General features: G+C 44.3%; 1 protein-coding gene across 3 annotated transcripts in view; it reads right to left on the minus strand.

The window, feature by feature from the left end:
• The window catches only part of HPS4 (HPS4 biogenesis of lysosomal organelles complex 3 subunit 2), a 45,341-nt gene that overhangs the window by 21,020 nt on the left and 3,578 nt on the right, over positions 1 to 20,743 (minus strand). For 2 of the 3 annotated variants that reach the window (XM_066603912.1, XM_066603913.1), the window contains exons 2-8: positions 20,310 to 20,445; positions 16,382 to 16,472; positions 9,499 to 9,642; positions 5,363 to 5,470; positions 5,092 to 5,205; positions 3,728 to 3,822; positions 2,070 to 2,136 (exon numbers count right to left, since the gene is read on the minus strand). In XM_066603912.1, the coding sequence (XP_066460009.1) occupies positions 2,070 to 2,136; positions 3,728 to 3,822; positions 5,092 to 5,205; positions 5,363 to 5,470; positions 9,499 to 9,642; positions 16,382 to 16,472; positions 20,310 to 20,359 (669 nt within the window). In that variant the 5' untranslated portion in view covers positions 20,360 to 20,445. The remainder of the gene's footprint in view (positions 1 to 2,069; positions 2,137 to 3,727; positions 3,823 to 5,091; positions 5,206 to 5,362; positions 5,471 to 9,498; positions 9,643 to 16,381; positions 16,473 to 20,309; positions 20,446 to 20,743) is intronic. The other variant, XM_066603914.1, reaches the window with a different exon arrangement.

Consider the following 20,743-nt stretch of genomic DNA (forward strand, 5'->3'; position numbering starts at 1 on the left):
TGCCTTCCCCCAATTTCTTGCATGGTAGCATTCTTCTATCTGCAATGACCTTCTAGTCCGTTTCGCCCTAAGCTTACTGATGACAGGGAGAACAGACTTCTAGCTCTGATCACGAGTTTCGACAGGAACGCCAGAACCATTGTGCAAGTTTCAGAGGCATCAGGGAATAAGTAATGCATTTCTGGGTTTTCGGAAATGGTGTCAGCAATCCCTGTGTGCATTGTAATGGCTGCCAACAACAGTGGTTACCTCGACTCCGATACAGCGTAGAGCAATAAAGAATGCCTGAATGTAACATTAGAAGACATTAATGGGAGGTAGAGTTCGATTTCAAGCGTCAAATTCAAATGTATTACAGGGAATTACACGGATGAAACCTATTGTTTTGCACGGTGTATGAAACAAACCCCTATAGAATGGTGCTTCATATATACAATGTATGTTAGGCATGGGACAAGAGGGAGAGCATAGATCATAATCAACTTCTCCCTCCCCTAGTACTAGGAAAAGAAGTGCCCGTGTCACGTAAAACACAGTTCTATCTTCAGACCCCAAAAAGGGGGTATGGTTCTCTATGCTGTTGTACAAAGCTTTTCCTGACAATACTCTAAGGGCTCATGGCCACGAGCGTCACGGGACACGCTCGTGGATTTACGCCGTGGGAGTACCACGACTAAAAACAAAAAAGTGCCTGCTGGTGATCATGGAATTCCGCGGTCTCCATTAATGGTAAAAGAAGGTGGCAAATGAAAAAAAAAAGCATTTCCTAGACTTATAGTGGGATACACTAATAGAACATGAACTGAAAATACTGCTGTGCAGAAGCTCCTTTAGGTAGGTCTTACTAAACTGTGAATGAATGAGCCTTGAATTAGTATTAGCAGGGGCACAAAGCCCTCAAATAAGCCCCCTCAATAACTATGATGTGTAACATTTTAGAGGGTCTATGCACCTTTAACAGTTCATGTATTTTTAGTGAAGAAAGGGAGGTAAGCAGCAGCCAGATAGCTCTGGCGGTGGCTAATCTTTAGGGGTACAAAAGCATTGAGCACTGCAATTCACCGTCCCCATCCTTTTTGCCCAAACATCATCTGCCGGAGGGGGGTCCGGAGACAGCACACAAAAACAATGCTTGTCTATTTCCATTGAAGTTGGGTACTTTATATTTGTTGCCACTACCAGCATAAAACGTACTAGTGAACCTCACTTATTTTTTGGTTTAAATCCTCACAATTAAAGAGTTTGTCCGAGACTTTTTTTTAAATTCTATTGAGGACCTGCCCTCAGTACAGATCATCAATAGATGATTGGTGGGGTCTGTCACTTAGCTTCAGCCGATCAACTGATTAACGGCGACACTGTCACTATGGAAGCACATAGCGCTGACCATAGCGCAGTGGCCCAGGTTGGTATAGCAGCACAGCTCCCATTGAATTGAATGACAGTGGCATTGGTAATCAGCTGATCAGTGGGGATCTGAGAGGCAGACACCAGCTGATCATCTAGTCATGACCTGTCCTGAGGTCAGGTTATCAATAGAAGTACAAATTGAAAAAAAAAAAAAAAAACCTTCACACAACCCCTTTAAATCCTTAGCAGGAAAAACCTTTAGCACCGAGGACTGGGAACAAAATAGAAATTAGGACTGATCTGAATTAGAACGGAAATAAAATGGCATGTTATGGCTACTAGATCTCTAGAGATGGGTCACTGATCCAGGGATTTAATTCTGATTGCCATATTCGGAGTCAGGAAAGAATCTTCCCCTAATGGGAGATAATTGACATCCGTTTTTTGCTAGCCATTCTTTTGAATGAACACGATAGAGAAAAGACATTCCTATAAACCCCTGTTATAAACAATGTAACTATCTCTACATATACAACAAGGAGAGGAAAACAAAAGTTTTACTAGCATCCAAGATGTAAATCATAACTGTGGCAGGAAGTCCTGCTGGATACATACGGAGACAGTAACTCAATACTGATAATTAAAGGGGCGTTGCTATTAAACAAAACCCCAAGTCCCAGCTGGGCACTGCCTAAAATAACAGACAAGGGCATACTCACTTTTTGTTTAAGGCTCTGAAAAAGAACCCTGGAAGTCAGTGAAGGAGGCAGCTGTGTACTCACTATTCTGAAAGATAAACCGGGTATATTACAAACATGTTACTTTATTAACAAAGGCTTACGGCCTGCAGTCAGAAAACAGACTAGCTAAAGGATGCAAAACGTAATCATCTAAAGCGTTCTTAAAGCTGTATTCACACGGGTGAGAAACTCCTCCAAGTTCTGTCCGATGCGATAAGAATCGATCATCTTCAACCGGTTTATAAACCTGGGGAGTTTTTCTATTGGGACAAAAGTCTGAGATTAAAAAAAGAAGGAAAAAAAGTCACAGCGTTTCCTAACTTTGGGCGATTTTTGCTAAAGGATTGCCCATTATTTCCTATGGCTGTAAAAAAAACCATCACATTCTCGTGCCATGCGATTTGCATGCAGGTGTGAGGTGTTGATTTCCATTTTAACTATAGAAACATGCAATTTTTTTTTCATATGTGATGCGATGCGTTAATGCATTGCAATCGCTGACAAGTCGCAGGTTTAGGAGAGCGATATTGGCCTGATTTGAGTAAATGCAGCATCAAGAAGATCTGCAAGCTCTGCTGACACATCAGTTTTAGGAAAACATTAGAATCCCTACAACTAACAATTCTCAAACATCTTTTCCTAAGGGTGCGTTCACACATGGCGGATCGAATGCGAATGTTTCACAGTACAAAAATAGACCCCCAAATCCACGTCAAATTCTGCATGGGACCCCACAACACAGCATGGATCCGCGTGAAAGGCTGCCGATCTAAGACAATATTCACCCCAGTGGTGTTGATTCAATGGGGATTTTTCCATGGGGATGTACGCAATTCTTCGAAATCTAGAATCGGGAGGGGTCTGTGAGACTCAACGTCCACAGTTAAAGGTTAATAAAAACACATCGTAAGGCCGGACTCACATGAGTATCTCACAGCAGGCCACTTGCAAGAGATATGCATGCGGCACTCAGCCAGTACGCAGTTATAGTGCGCACTGGCTGCATGCCACCAATTGCCATGTGCTATGTTGGCGGGTATGCACACGTAATACGCACCAAGATAAAACATGCTGCCATTTTATCTGTATTTCACGCAATTCATGTCAATGACATGGCCGCCTATGGGAGATTGGTACAGCCCTATTACATACATGTCACATCATCAGGAAGTTTATAGACCCGGACACACATAGGTTTGCTTCTTGCATTGCTTTGGCCGCTCTGCCTTGACTGCTGTCCGGCTCTGCACTTGGTACCGACATTAACAGAGTTAGACATTTAATATATAATAACAACATGTTTTGGGCCCCTGTGCCAAAAACTCTATGTACTCTGTGTGGCATCTGCCAGGTGATGTCACCAGGTCCTCTGACCCGGTCACACAAACCCATCACATTGGCTTTTCACCCTTGGCAGCTTTATGAGACATCACTGATGATGTCTCTATTGGACCCCCTATTGGCTGCAGTGGTCAAAAGAGTAAACAAGCCACAAGACCACTGCAGACCAAGTCAACAAACCACTGGAGCAGCAGTGGAGACGTCAGCAAGTAGGTTTAGCCCCTCCAATGACACAAATTATTTCTATAGTCGGAAAACCCCCTTGATACAAAAGTGATTGTGATTCCTCAGCCTACCGATTGTTATACATGATGCAGCCGGCCAGTATGTAGGGGAAGCGCTGGCAGGTCTGCAGGATGAGGGCAGCTTTCAGCAGGAGAAGGGGGTCCACCTGTAGGGAAAGGAACAGTTCAGTCATTTACAATACCTAGTATTTTTATATACATGTGAGATCTGCAGTTACAGATAAAGTGCGTCATTCAGACAAATTATATTTTTCCCCCATATCAGTTGTAAAGCTGGCAACAGACGCAAGGCGAGGGTCGACTACAATACCGCCAATCGTATGACAGATTGCTAGCGTGCTGCAAAAACCCACTTTTTGGTAGGCGGTAGTCTGCTGCCGGCCACAGCTAATCATTTTTCACATATAAATTTTAAACTTGACATTCGGACGAAATTGTCAAAGTCAGCCACTTCAGGCAACTTTCCTCTAATGTGTATGGCCAGCACCCATATATTATTTATCCCTTCCATTAGGGCATAGTGAAGTAATAAGGATGTCCTCCAATCTGGACCCACCATTATTAACCCCTTAACACTACAGGATGTAAGTTTATGTTCTGGCTGCAGGGTACAAACTTATATCCCGCAGCAGGAGCTGGCTATTACCGATAGCCAGCCTTTTGTCGGAACAGCGAGGATAGATAAAGAACAGCGATCCCCGCTGTTAACCCTCTACATGCCGCAATCTATGTAGATTGTGGCATGTAAAGGGATTACAGAGGGAGTGCGCTCAGCCCTCCATAATGTAAAAGAAAATTTAAAAAGTGATCAAAAAAGCTGTATGCACCCCAAAATGGTACCAATAAAAGTTACAGCTCATCACACAAAAACAAGCCTTCACAGAGATCCGCCCATGTATAAATTACAATAAAAAAATAAAATGCATGGGACTTTGAATGCAACGATGTAGAAGAAAAAAAAGAGGATGGGGGGGGGGGGTTATTGTGCAAAAATGGAACAAAAAAACAGTATAAAAAAAAAAAACAAGTCCTTATATAGCCATGTCGATGGAAAAATAAAAAAAACTGATGGCTTTTGTAAAGTGGATATGAAAATCCACAAAAAAATCGTTGTGTCCTTTAGCCCAAAATATTCCATGTCCTTAAGGGGTTAACCCGAGTTTAGGCCAACAACAAAGCGTGGCTCTAGGATTGGAACATTTGTGGGCACCGTTACACTGCAAAGAATGAATGACAAGAAATCAGAGGTTTCCTAGCAGGACCTACAATAATTAATTAGTCACCGGTGAATTAGCTCAATGGCGCTGAGCAATCCATTTAATGAGATGGGATCTGGCTCTACATTCATGGCACAGAATAAAGTCATCATAATGCTACCAATCACTAAACATATTGGACTGTAGAGGGGAGCATACTTTAGTTTTATCCACATGGCTGAGGGAGTTGAAGACCCTGTGCAGGTCGGAGGTGTTCTGTACGTGTTCCAGGTAAAGACGCCACTCCTCGCTCAGCTCCACCTGGGAACGAACCTGTGAAGAAGCCAGCTAATGTCAGGAGTCTACAGAACCCCATACTTCTATATACCACCAACTACACAACACTGCTGATAACCGCTGTCCATGAAGCCTGACATTAGAAGCAGAACTGTAGCAAACATTAATACAAATAAGAGAGACTAGTAATTACCCGGTAAGCATGCCATAACGGCCCGTTATAAAAGCGGAACAAGCCAATCAGATCCTCCAAGAAACACTTGCAGGTGACATCAGAAACCTCCACCGAGCATCCCAGTGCCTGCAAGACATCAAAGTGCAAATGTGAGGAAAAGTGAGAACGTCTCATCATGAGGCCTCAAACCAATCGCTTTTGGGTTTAATACTTGATGCCATAAAATCCTCTGGTGAAACAAACACCCATCAAGCAGGTTTTATTCTGACATTTTAACCCCTTAAGGACCAGGTTGTTTTGTACCTAAGGGACCAGACACTTTTTAGGGATTTTACCCATGTGGCGGTTTAACTGCCCTATTTTTTTTTCATTCAGCTACCAAAATTATTTTTGCTGTGTTTTTTTTCCGTGACATATAGGGCGATTTTTTGAATATCTTTTTCACTGTCTTTTTTTCCGTTTTTTTTTTGCTTTATTGGGGATAAAAAGATTAAAAAAAATAAAAATTAACATTTATTAGTTATTTTTTTATATTAATAAATTTAGGCTAAAATAAAGTATGGGACTGGGTTTCTAATTAGGATATATAATATGTATGGTTTTGGATTACAGGGCGCATACTGCGACTGTTTGGTTGTATATATATTTTATTCTGTAATTTTGTCTTATGTATGTAATTTTTTTTTTTTTACCATCTATGTCCCCCATAACTTCATATAAGACTTCTGGGGGACATTCACAAGTTTTTTATTTTTTTTGTTATTTGACACTTTCCTACTGTAGCTGAGGAGTCCATAGGAGCCCCAGTTACAGGGAAAAACATCCCCTGAAGTGACAATAGTCACTGGCAGAGCTGATCAGGGTCTTCTGGGACCCCGCAGCTCTGCTGTAGCAGGGGATCATGGCGGTCATGTAATTGCCGGCTCATATAGTAGAAGTTATACTTCCACTTTTTAGTACATAGCGCTCATTGAGCGCTGTGTACTTGGGAAAGGAGAAGGCAGAAAGGGTTAAAAACCCCTCCTGCCATCTCTTCTGTGACTAACAGCCGACAATCCAACCTACTTCTGATTGATTGCAGAAGCAGAGGCTTTAAACCCATGCCATATTTATTTAACTATCGGCTGGGTTTAAAGCCTAGGACCATGCGCCATAGATAGACCCTTTCTGATCCAGAGAATGGGGTCCGGTTGGTCCCAGAGTGAATGAAGCAGTCACATAGGCATGTTGCCATTCCGTTCCCTTCAATGACAGCTCTGAAGATTACAGGGTTCGAGCACTTCAGCAATCTATGGTGCCGTCATTGAAGTGAATTGAGCAGAGGTGGTCCTGCGTGACTTTCATTTTATTCATTCGGAAACCGACTGGACCCCTGGTCTCGGGATTAGTGTGAGGGGGGATTCCATTGTTTGGACCCAAACAGTCATAACTTTTATCCACTACCTTGTGGAGAGGGGATAACCTTATCAATTGGCACAACCCCTTTAATGTCTACTGACTTCAATGATTTGAGTGCGGTTGTGAAATTCAGTTGCTACAATCACATTTTTTTTTACTCAAATCGCTTTTATTGATAATTTTCCAATTTTTCCAAAACACAAATTCCCACTTTTCCAAGAACCAAACAAAAACAGATTAAATAATCCCCCCCCCCCCAACTCCCTCTCATATTAACAGACTGAATTGTGATAGAAGTCCATTACTGAAAATATTGTTCAAAATGCACCATATCTTACAATATAACGGTATAACCCAAGGTTTCATGAGTTGTGTTTAGGACATTCAACATAGTTATGAACGGTGTACGCCGCGAACATGTGACCTTATTAAACTTAAAGGGGTTGTCCCGCGCCGAAACGGGTTTTTTTTTTTTTCAACCCCCCCCCGTTCGGCGCGAGACAACCCCGATGCAGGGACCTAAAGAAGAAACCGGACAGCGCTTACCTGAATCCCCGCGCTCCGGTGACTTCAATACTTACCGGCTGAAGATGGCCGCCGGGATCCTCTACCTCCGTGGACCGCAGCTCTTCTGTGCGGTCCATTGCCGATTCCAGCCTCCTGATTGGCTGGAATCGGCACGTGACGGGGCGGAGCTACACGGAGCTACACGGAGCCCCATAGAGAACAGGAGAAGACCTGGACTGCGCAAGCGCATCTAATTTGGCCATTAGGCCATTTTAGACGGCGAAAATTAGACGGCAACCATGGAGACGAGGACGCCAGCAGCGGAGCAGGTAAGTGAAAAACTTTTTATAACTTCTGTATGGCTCATAATTAATGCACAATGTATATTACAAAGTGCATTATTATGGCCATACAGAAGTGTATAGACCCACTTGCTGCCGCGGGACAACCACTTTAAGATTTAGACAAGCATAAAGAACATTCACCATATATTAGCTTGGAGGACATGCCACTAGTGTGTATCCTGGGGTGTGTAGATGACCTGCGGCTAGAGGAGCCGGAAAAGGTGGCAGCGGCGCGTCTTTTACACATAGCGCAGCACTGCCTACATGAGCTACCTCCTACAATAAGAGATTTCCATGACACAGTCAACAAACTGCTGGGGTGAGAAAAAGGTTTATATATGAAACTCATCACGATGTGGCAAAAATGGTTTGACACTCCAAGAGTGGCCCCAATTAATCTGATCAGTATGATGTTACTGGGTAGATGAAGACCCTACCCCAGGTATATTCTACTACCTTGGAGTATGTCTGTAGGAGATACGCATGGATAGAGACGTCAATACTGTTGTATGAACCCAGTGACTTAATGATTCTCAAGTACAATTTTAGTAAACGAAAAGGAAACAAAACCTGATAGACCCAGTTTGAGTGAATGAGATGAGTTGGGCTTCTATTTTGATCAGTCATGGACCTGCCACAAACAGAAGCCTTGACAGCAGTGTGGAAGACGCTTGTGTTTCTTTGGGATTCGCTACCCTGTACTACTTCTTGTGCCTTCCCATTTTTCATCTGCTCATATTCTAGTTTACAAAGCAGTGTCATTATATGCAATGCAAAATACATTTAACAATCTTGGGAAGCTCATATTGGTAGAATTTGGTGGTGGCAGTCAACTATGTTATTCTGTCTGGCACAAAAGTCAGAAACCTGCTCAAACTGGGACTTATTGGTCTTTCTTTCAACAATGGAAACCTATGTTTTTTTTCCCCAGCGTTCCATCTGTAGCCTGTTTTGGGGAATTGAGGTAGAGCTTTGGGATGGAAACAGAAGAGCTACACTACAATGTGGTGTGATTGGCCCCTAACAATGCTTGGGTAGATGGACAAATGCCATCATCTCTCCCCGAAGAGAAGATCTGGTCCCACTCATTGGAGAATGGAAAATATGCCAGCCTCCATCCGAATTAGTATTTCTTAAATTGGCATAAATCAATTTACCAAGTATAAATAAAATACCATATATACTCGAGTATAAGCCTAGTTTTTCAACACATTTTTTTGTGCTGAAAAAGCCCCCCTCGGCTTATACTCGAGTCAGGGAAAGGTTTAAAAAAAACCTCCATACTCACCTCCCAGCCGGCATCTGTGTCTCCGGCGTTGGTGTGGCAGGCTGCTCGAATTCTCTCCGCTGTCATCTCCCACCGTCCTCTCTGCTCGGCTCTGTCATCCCCTGCCGTCAGCACTGTGCAAGTAAGAGCTGTGATTGGATCGAGCGCCAGCCAATCACAGCCGGCACTAGATCATTCACAGCCAATCAAGCTGCTTGAGAATGCTCCCGACTGTCATCTCCCTGCTCAGCTTTCAAATCCCCTGCCGTCAGTGCTGTGTAAGTAAGCGCTTTAATTGGATCGAGCGCCGGCTGTGATTGGCTGGCGCTCAAGCCAATCACAGCACTTACTTACACAGCGCTGACAGAGTCGAGCAGAGAGGACGGCGGAGGATGACAGCGGGGAGAATTCAAACAGCTTGTTGCACTGACTGGGAGGGGAGTATGGAGTTTTTTTTTTTACCTAGTATATACTCGAGTATAGCTCGGCTTATACTCGAGTCAATAAGTTTTCCCAGTTTTTTGTGGTGAAACTTATTGTCTCGGCTTATACTCGGGTCGCCTAATACTCGAGTATATATGGTAAGTCATTACTAAATAGGAAAAGATATTAAATTAAACAAAAACACAACAACTCACCCACAAATACTCCCCATGCACTTGAATTGCAAATTTTTGTTTTCGGAACCGAATAAGATTGGGAGGAGAGCTGGAAATTTCAGTCAGGCAGCGAACAACTCCTGCTATCTGTCCACATAGTAACTCCTGCTGGTCAACAACAGTCTGAAAGAGACAGAAGATCAGCAAATTAGTCAACATATTAGGCACTTTTACACGGAACGATTATCGCTCAAACAAGCGAAAATGAACGATAATGGTTCAGTCTGAATACAGCCAACAATCGAACGATAAATTGTTCGCTCAGCGTTCATTTTCTGCAGGCATAAAAATCATTGATGGCTCATTCACTGATCATTCAGTTGTACTCATTCACTTCTACAGCGAATGCGAGTGGCCGAACGATTTCATCCCTGTGTAAGGTATGACGGAGTTTTCTTGCCATTTTCCTTAGTACCTCTAGTTGTGGATTGTAGGTCACCACCAAAGGGTACACGATTGTTTTCTTCCTTCCCTGTGTATTGGAGCAGTTGACTTTTGGGTATCCTGGTGGCTCTGGTGATTGGATCATCAACTAAAGTGGGATGGTAGCCCTGATTTTTGGAAACATGTATTGTGAAAAGTACCTATAAATGTGTTCCAAACAAGACGCAGGCCTGATTCAGCTGTGCTCTCCCAATATAGGAAACAGACCTCGACTCAGAAGGGCTCCTTCTAAGTCATTTAGGCTCCTTCACTTAACATATAAGGTATGTCTCAATGGATAAAAGAATGAACAGGTGGAATAGTGGTAAAAGATGTAATTTCATTCAGTCTTCTCTCCACTAGTGGGCGACACTAGGACTGATGCAGATTCATCACCGTAAGAGGAAAAAGCAAAGTGGATATTATTATGATCTTAAAGGGGTTGTCCCGCGAAACAAAGTGGGGGTATACACTTCTGTATGGCCATATTAATGCACTTTGTAATGTACATTGTGTATTAATTATGAGCCATACAGAAGTTATTCACTTACCTGTTCCGTTGCTAGCGTCCCCGTCTCCATGGTGCCGTCTAATTTTCAGCGTCTATTCGCCCGATTAGACGCGCTTGCGCAGTCCGGTCTTCTTCCTTTCTGAATGGGGCCGCTCGTGCTGGCGAGCGGCTCCTCGTAGCTCCGCCCCGTCACGTGTGCCAATTCCAGCCAATCAGGAGGCTGGAATCGGCAATGGACCGCACGGTGCACCGCATGGTGGGTGAAGATCCCGGCGGGGATTCGGGTAAGTACTGGCCGTTTTTTTTTTTTTTATTCCTGCATCGGGTTTGTCTCGCACCGAACGGGGGGGCTATTGAAAAAAAAAAAAAAACGCTTCGGCACAGGACAACCCCTTTAAATGTATGAGCTTTTAATTGCTAGATACAAGTTATGGTAAACTAATAATTCTGGTGAACTGAACTCTTACGGAAAGCCTAGTAAATGGAGCATGCGATTAATTTACTATGCTGAATTCCACCCACACAGAGAAGCCATAATGTGCATGAATTATGAGACTTTCCAGAAGCTTGCAGAATGTCACAAGGCTTCCCGTGGGAGGGAGATGCTTTATCTCTACAGTTTAGTCTTTGTTAACTTGATAAAAAAGATCATGAGATGTCCCCAGAGGACACACGTGCCATAAAAAGATCTTTTTGTAGCCATGTAAAAGCAATCGATGCTTCTCCGAGCACAAACGATACATGAGAACTAACATTTTACAAGATGGAAAGTGTAAAAAAAATAAAACAAACATGTAAACATTAAAAAAAAAAAACACACAACAGTTGACGCCACTGGTAAAATTGCTTACTAGAAACTGGGGATCAATCAGAACCTAAAGGAATGAAATTTCCTAATCTGCCTTTAACACATAGCTCTATATCACCTATATAGACACAGAGCTCTATATCACCTAGATAGACACAGAGCTCTATATACCCTATATAGACACAGAGCTCTATATCACCTATATAGACACAGAGCTCTATATCACCTAGATAGACACAGAGCTCTATATACCCTATATAGACACATAGCTCTATATCACCTATATAGACACAGAGCTCTATATCACCTAGATAGACACAGAGCTCTATATCACCTATATAGACACAGAGCTCTATATCACCTAGATAGACACAGAGCTCTATATCACCTATATAGACACAGAGCTCTATATCACCTAGATAGACACAGAGCTCTATATACCCTATATAGACACATAGCTCTATATCACCTATATAGACACATAGCTCTATATCACCTATATAGACACAGAGCTCTATATCACCTATATAGACACAGAGCTCTATATCACCTATATAGACACAGAGCTCTATATCACCTATATAGACACAGAGCTCTATATCACCTATATAGACACAGAGCTCTATATCACCTATATAGACACAGAGCTCTATATCACCTATATAGACACAGAGCTCTATATCACCTATATAGACACAGAGCTCTATATCACCTAGATAGACACAGAGCTCTATATACCCTATATAGACACAGAGCTCTATATCACCTATATAGACACAGAGCTCTATATCACCTATATAGACACATAGCTCTATATCACCTATATAGACACAGAGCTCTATATCACCTAGATAGACACAGAGCTCTATATACCCTATATAGACACATAGCTCTATATCACCTATATAGACACAGAGCTCTATATCACCTAGATAGACACAGAGCTCTATATCACCTAGATAGACACAGAGCTCTATATACCCTATATAGACACATAGCTCTATATCACCTATATAGACACAGAGCTCTATATCACCTATATAGACACAGAGCTCTATATCACCTATATAGACACAGAGCTCTATATCACCTATATAGACACAGAGCTCTATATCACCTATATAGACACAGAGCTCTATATCACCTATATAGACACAGAGCTCTATATCACCTATATAGACACAGAGCTCTATATCACCTATATAGACACAGAGCTCTATATCACCTATATAGACACAGAGCTCTATATCACCTATATAGACACAGAGCTAAAGCGATCTTCTGGACTTTTACAACTGATGATCTATCCTTTTGATAGGGCATTAGTAGTCAAGATCTCCCGACCATCTGTCAGTGCAGCGGGGCTGGACATGGTCATCAATGGTCAAGCTAGGAAGTGTAAGCGCTGGCTTCACTCTCACTGAAATCAATGGCAGTTCTGCCTCCTATTACATTTCCTGCTCCTCATTATGGTCAGGATTGGGCACAATGGTGGTTGCCACTCTAACGGCCACTGAGTTTTGGAAATCATGAACTGGGTGAGAAATCGTCTTTTGAACATATAATTTGGTCAGCTAGACAATATGTCATAAACCTACAGGGCCTCCCTGTGAGAACATGCAGAGAGATGCATTCACATCACAGTTCATCTCACACAATCGCAGCTAAGCTACTTGCAGAGAAAGCATTGATTTGACAGTTATATTGCAGTGGACGTTATAGCACAACAGTGGTGCCAGTTACAAATGACAAGACAATAAATCTTGGCACCATTTGCTAATTTTTGGGTGCATTGGTAACCATTCTGGTCGCCATCTGGAGCCCTGGCAATGCATTAGAACAGAATTTTTCCCATGTCCATCCGGTTTAGCCTATTAACCCGAATGTTGATCCAGAGGAAGGCAAGAAAAAACCCGAAGAGGTAGAAGCCAACAGTCCCCATTTAAGAGGAAAAAAAAAATTCCTTCCTGACTCCAATCTGGCAATCAGAATAATCCCTGAATCACTGACTCTTCTGAAGTAATCAGTGATTATAACGTAATATTGTATCACTCAAGAAAGGCTTCCAGGACCCTCATGTACTATTTTATTGTATTCACCATCACCACCTCCTCAGGCAGAGTGTTTCATAGTCTCACTGCTCTTACAGTAAAGAACCCCCTTCTATGTTGGTGTAGAAACCTTCTTACCTCTAGGTGCAATTTATTACTTTATTTGCCCACCTTTTTGGTGCAAGAAGCTCACAGACGGAAAAGTTTGGAAGCCATCACTGCTGCCAGAGGTTGTGCACAGAGTATTCAGGAAGGGGCCTTTAATCCCGTCCGTGTCATCTACCATGTTTATTCTTTCTATATTTTTATAAATAACGGCGTGTATGGTGGCCGGTACACTTTCTCATTAAATGTATCTGTACATGCTATTAAAATATTCTAATACAAAGTCAGTACATGTCTGCTTATTTCTGGAGAGGTTGGCTTGTTTTATACTAAAAAGTCAAGAGTGCCAATAATACTGACCACAAGTGAATCAAGAAATTCATCTACACAGGATTCTACACATTATATTAAAAGGACATTCTCTTTAAGGCTTTATTCCAGTTACTGGTGGATCAATGTTAACCAGATAGACGCAGAAGCAGATACATGGATGTCCATGGGATACCTCTCTATTAGTAAGGCCGCCTGCAGACGGGCAGAAATCCTGCGGCGGGATTTCCGCCACTAAAAGCCTGCATAGGAGTGCATTACAATACGCACTCCTATGCAGACGGCCGCGGTTTGGCCGCGTGAAAGGTCGCGCGGCAAACAAACCGCGGCATGTCCTATTTCTGTGCGGGGCTCGCAGAGCCTCGCACAGAAACGTCACTCACCCAGCCGACGGCTCCGGTCTGCGCATGCGCCGGCTGCCCGGCAGCCGGCACATGAAAGAGCCGAGGCCGCCGGGCGCGGGTGAGTACGTGCTCCTGCCTGCAGGTGCTGGGGTCGGGCCAGATCCGACCCGCCCGTCTGCAGGCGGCCTAAGATCTCTTTCTGTAAGTACACTTCTTATAGCAGTCACTAGATGGATTGGTTGCTGAAAAAAAAAAAAAGCACTTGCAGACTAAAAAGGACAGAAACCAATGAGGGTAGAGCAGAATGCAACAGCCAGTCAAACCCATAAGTCCTAAATATAAGTCCAACCTGGAAAATAAGCCCTAGCTGCATAACAAAAAAAAAACCACATCAACTAACAGGATCTGTCAGCTGCATATTGCATTGAATGGCTGCAATTGGTTTATCAAGTGCTGGCTCTGACTGGCTGAGCTGCGGCGCTCGATAACCAATCACAGCCAATGCTTTCTGGAGGCTGGGATTTTGAATCTCCAATCCAGGAAGCGATGAGAGAAGACTGCAAGCAAGTCGCCAGAGCTTCAGGGGAGATGCGCAGGGAGCTGACTAAGGTGATGTATTCTTTTTATGCAACTAGGGCTTAGTTTAGGGCTTTTTCAGTAGCATTTCCTGCTGTAAAAATTGCATCACACCGCATGAAAACATCGCAAACTACGATAATATTTAGGAAGCCGCGATTTTTTTTCCCCTCGTAATGTAACAGGCTATAAAATATTGTTAATGTGAAGGAACTCATAGGCTTCACATACATGCGATCTGTATCACTGTGGTATGGCAAGAAAATCGTGTGATTTTGTCGCCCGTGTGAAACTGGCCTAAGCAAGATGTACATACATCTGAACTGCAGTAAGGAACATAAGACTCCATATACGTTATAGTCTGTCATGTACTCCCCAAGAGGTCTGCGTAGAGTATTATGATAAAGGCCTATAACTAGAGATGAGCGAGTATACTCGCTAAGGCACATTACTCGAGCGAGTAGTGCCTTAGCCGAGTATCTTCCCGCTCGTCTCTAAAGATTCGGGGGCCGACGCGGGTGACAGGTGAGTTGCGGGGGGGGGGGGGGGGGGGGGCTATCTCCCCTCTGTTCCTCCCCGCCCCCCGAATCTTTAGAGACGAGCAGCGAGTAATGTGCCTTAGCGAGTATACTCGCTCATCTCTACCTATAACCAATTTCCAGAGATATTGTCACAGCGCACCCCCACTACCCACCCCGCTCACCTACTGCAAGGGCCGTAGCCGGATGCCACTCTCATCCTCGTGCTGCAAGGCTCACTTCCTGTTGCCTGCCCACAGGGATCCCATGCGTTCCAAACTACTCTTACAGGACCATCACGCACTCCTCTAACTTGTCACTACACCTCTCTAGCTATACTAGGCATGTTTCTGCCATGGCGAATGCTTAAACAATTGGTTCCCAACTCCTCTGACAATACCACTGTTTGTGCTTACTCCGGTTCTGACCTTTGTCTAGTTTTTGGACTATCCTGACTTTTGTTCTCCTGACCTTGGCTGCGTTATAGGACTTCACCATTTGCCTGCTGCCTACCTGGACCTTTGCTTGGATCTTGTTACTGATGATGTCTTGCCAGCGCTGACCACTGCCAGTTGTATGGACAAATCTCAGTTCATATCATCAAGTATCGTGCGTCAGCACCGTGCAGCGTCAGCAGCCACACGACCAGGATTATCTCTGCAAGCGACTGCTCAGAGACCCCACATTTAAGACCAAATTTAGCTAGGAGAGATCAAGAGCGAAAACCAGGTTCCCGTGGTGCTGCCTCCCAAAGTTATATCGGTGTGTGGTAAGGCAGATCTATATCCACCTGACCGACAGATAGAATGCATTATACAGAGCGGCACCTTCATCATTTCAATCAATCAGCCATCCCTTTCTCGTTGCAGAAACTCATAATACACGCAAACGTTGCTAGAGAATCTCCAAGGAAGAAGAGAGGCACTTAATTTCCGCAAGATCCTCCTGCTTCTTGTACGAGGGGCTGCAGCAGCCGGGGCTAAGACGACTTAGAATAGGAGGTAAAGTATCTGACGTGTGATCAGGAATAGGGAGAACTTTCCTGGGATCCCTTTTATTGAGATACCCTAGACAACCATTAGTGAGGTCTTGTGTGCACACAACTATGTAGAAGGTCCATGTAAGCACGTGAGGTCACTAACACCTATTCACATGGCCAGGTTCTTTCATATACATGATTAGTACGTATAACTTACCTCAGGAGGATAGAAGTAATTAATTGCATCCCTTGTGCGGTCACCTTCTCCCTTCACTTTTGATCCGTCATAGAGAAAGAAATAATTCATCCTGCATGTAAATAAGAAAATTGTAAAGCTCAAATTTCTTAAAAAAGGCTAAACACAAGAAAGGCTGCATGCAGTATGTAACAAGCCTGTTATCAATGGCAGATGGTTGGGTCCTGCTGTGTCTAAGAGTATAGTCCTATGTACCAGTGCCCTGTGGAAGTATTCCCCCCCCCCCCCCCCACTCCTTGGGGGTTTTTTCCCCCCATTTTGTTGCAATACTCCAAATTTTTACAGAGGAATATAAAAAATACCTTGTTTAAAAAATAAAAAATTGAAAGGTTGCGAGTGTGTGTAGTTAGTTAGTTATGTCGCTTGGACGACGAGGGTCCGTAGGGCTGATCTAGAATGACCACGAGTGAGAGCATTGTTCCATTCAGTGTAGATATCACATGAGGTACCGTCGTCTATCTGTTGCACCCACGAGCGCCGCAGACGACCAGGAGGCCTCTGCCATCCAGCAGGGTGTCGTCCCTCAATTTTACTAGCAATTACTGCGGTTAGAGAGCAGTGGGCCGGGGCAGCTTCTGACAAGCGTACAACATGACCAAAAAGTGCGAGTCGTCTCCTTGTTATTGTTTCTGTGATTGACTCAAGCCCCGTGCAAGCCTGTATCTCACTGTTTCTGATGAAGTCAAACCAACGGACACGGAGAATCTGGCATTGGCATCGCATGTGAAAGGACCCCAGACGCTCAGTGGCTTGCGACAGCAAGGTCCAGGTCTCCAAGCTGTACAATAACATTGGCATTACGCAGGTCTGGTAGAATCGAATCTTAGTCCTGAGTGTTATGTTCTGCCTCCGCCAGAGTTTATCCAGGGACCGCAATACTGAGGCTGTCCACGCTATTCTCCGCAGGATGTCCAGAAGCGCCCTCCCATCTGTGTGCTAAATGCTTCCGAGGTACACAAACTCACCAACAACGTCGACTCTTTGCCCATTTACATCTAGGTCCGGATGGGATTGCGCCGGCTCCTAATTGTGCAGCTTTTTTTTTTTTTTTTACAAGTGATGTGGAGCCCAAGGACAGGACACCTCCGCATCAAAAACTGTTCCAATGAGTGTCTCAGGTTATTTAATGCGACATCCAGGAGTGCAACATCGTCGGCGTACTCCAGGTCGGTGAAGTGGTACTCCAGAAGAGTGACCCCATTACATTGGACAATACACTGAAGAATCCAGTCCATGGCCCTGCAGAAGAGTGCGGGAGCCAAGGCGCAAACTTGTCGAACACCAGACGAGGTCTCAAAACTAGCAGAGGTAAACCATTGATACAGACTTTGGCAGATGTGCCCTGGGGATGCCGGTGCCACGCAAGGCCTTCCAGATGGCTTCATTGTCAACCAAGTCGAACGCCACCTTGGGATCAACATACGCAACAAGGAGCTGTCTGTTAAATTCTCTGTGTAGCTCTGAGAGGAGCCTAAGAGCGAGTATGGCATCAATGGTGGAGTGGCTTGCCATGAAGCCTGAATGCTGAAGTCTCCACTTGGAGGTCAGGAGTGGTTCTACCCTTGAGAGTAGAACGTGTGCGAAGACCGTGCCAGGAACCGAAAGGAGCGTTATCGCCAGCAGCTAGAGCATGCACTTTTTGGCCCTTCCCTTTGTCCAGGATGAGGATGATGCCTTCCTTCCATTCGACGGGGACTTCCCAGAGGACCAGACGCGCAGAAATAGTTGATGTAAAGCAGTGCTTATTGGCTCAATCACGCATTTCAGCAGTTCGGGTGGAATGCCATCTGAGCCAGCGGCACGTCTGTGTCTATGTTTCAGAATAGCAGAACAAACCTCTTCCATGACGGAGCATCCGTAGGCACAGAACGGTCATCCACAGCAACGGATGCGAGGTCGTAGCACAGATTAGCCGGTGGATGGTTTAGGGCTGATGAGAAATGTTCGCAGCAGTGTTGGAGTGTCTCGTCATGGGTGGTACAAGGGCTGCTATCGGATTTGTAGATCGGCGTATGCCGGCTGGTCCCTGAGGACCCTCAGATTCTGTCAACTGCTTTGTATACTGCTTTTAGATTGTTTGACTTCAGACCCTTCTCAGCTTCATCAGCCAGAGCATTATAGTACCGCTCCCGGTCTTTTTCAGCCTTTGCCCGGAACACAGCCTCTTACATTCCACTTGATCGTTCTTAAGATGGGATTTCACCTTCGCTTCAATGACCTGCATAGTGTCGTATATTAGCCATGGCTGCCTAGGAGGACTCCGGTATCCGAGAGAGGTCTTTGCAGCTTCACGGATAGCGTCTCTTGTGACAGTCCAAGCTGCCTCTGGTTCATCTGGGAGATTGCAGAGAACGTGAAACAAGTTTTTGATTGTGATGTTATACTGACGTTCGAGTGCTGGATCTTCCCTCAGGGCGTCAACGTTCAAGGTTGTGAACTGGTCTTATGAGTGTGTAGGTGTTCACATAATTAGTTTACTATGGCCCTGTGTACGATCAAACTGCCGTATGATCTGTCACGTGTCACTATAAATAAGTTGTTCTGAAATGGCCCTCAGTTTTCAACACCACTAAGCAAGTAACCTAAAAACCAAGGAACTCTCCAAACAGGTCAGAGACAAAGTCGTGGAGATGTATAAATGAGGGTTAACTTATACAAAGTCAAGTCACATTATTATCACCACCAGCTAATATTCAGAGTAACCACCATGTGCCCCACGGGCAGCAGCTAGACAGGCTGGGAGCAACTCAATAAGGTTCAGGTAGGTGGTCTCAGGTATCTGGAGCCATGCTGACCGCAGTGCATCCCACAGTTGCTGGAGGGTGCATGAAGAGAAGGGGGAGGGAAGAGGACATTCATAAAGTGAACAAGACAATCAAGGTGGTCCCACAGATGCTCAACAGGGTTCAATTGTGGGGACCACTGTAGGGCATTTCTAGCCATGTGAAATTTTGCATTGTTTTGTTGGAAGATCCCATCTGTCTCAGCGAAGACAAACAGCATGTATGGTTGTACGTGATCTGCAAGGATGGATCCATAACCATTGTGGTTCAGAGGGCCTTGCACATGGATGAGTGGACGCAGAGAATGCCACAAAAAAAAATTCCCCAGACCATGACAGCGCCACACCAGCTTGCGTTCTTCACGCAATGGTTGCAGGGTATTTGTTTCTTGCCTGACACGCCAATGTCCATCCATTCGACAAAGCAGAAAACGTGACTCATCGGAGAAGTCAACCCTTTGCCAATCATTGGTGGTCCAATTCCAACACTGCTGTGCCAGCTGAAGGCTTTCTTCGGATGTACCTATGTTAGCATAGGAGCAGTGACCATCCATCTGCTTCGGAGCCCCATATGCAGTGGGATTCGTTGAACTGGTTCATTTTCATGGCGAGCTGTTCCACTATAGCGTATGGTCATCTCTTGGCTATCCTTATACATGATAGCTGTAAGTCTAGATACGGTCTATTGATCTGCTCCATATATAATAAATTTCAGTTGGTAACTAGCGCAAGATTCCTACAGATAATCTAAAAGTTTTATTCTGTGATCTCATGTGTATGATGTGCTTCTCTATGTGCATTATAGCGCCTTCAACGGGGAATATATCACCCCAGTATCAGCCGCATCAGTCAGGGGATTTAAATGCCGCTCTCAGAATTGACAAGGGCATTTAAAGGGATAACAGCTCCGATGAGCCGAGGGGCTCATCGGAGCTGTTGCAGGTGTGTGTCAGCTGTAAGAAACAGCCAGCAGCTGTGATGTATGGAGCGAGATTGCCCCCTGATACCCCGAAAATGGAGGACATAACTATGTCCTGCAGTATTAAGGTGTTAATATTCTTCTAAACCACAGTTGGGGGGTACATACGTCAAATAATACTGACTCACCACGACACTGGTCTGGACTCGGATGTAGAGAGCGAGGCCATGGAGCTCATTTACAATTATTCTGTTGCCATCAAGTTCTTCTACAACATTTACTGCACAGCTTCATATCTCCCAAATTTCCTGCGCTCTGGGGTTCCTGGCAGGAGGGGGAAAAAAAAATTATATATCAAGGTAGAAAAATGAACCCCGTTCTGATGAGTATTGTTTACATATATCTCATATACAAGCATAGTAACCATATGGAGGGGCTACAGGGAGACAAGCAGCCTTCCCACAAAGCCTCAGCTCATCAGATCAGTATCTCCCCGTGTATTCATCTTGTATAAAGTCATTTTCAACTATTCTTTAAAGGGTCACTAACTTCTCAAACAACTTGTGCTTATATGATAGCCAATATGATAATCAGCAAAAGGGCAAATCGCTTTATTTGCCAA

The sequence above is a fragment of the Eleutherodactylus coqui genome, chromosome 5 (assembly GCF_035609145.1).
Source record: "Eleutherodactylus coqui strain aEleCoq1 chromosome 5, aEleCoq1.hap1, whole genome shotgun sequence".
In the NCBI taxonomy this organism is placed as follows: domain Eukaryota; kingdom Metazoa; phylum Chordata; class Amphibia; order Anura; family Eleutherodactylidae; genus Eleutherodactylus; species Eleutherodactylus coqui.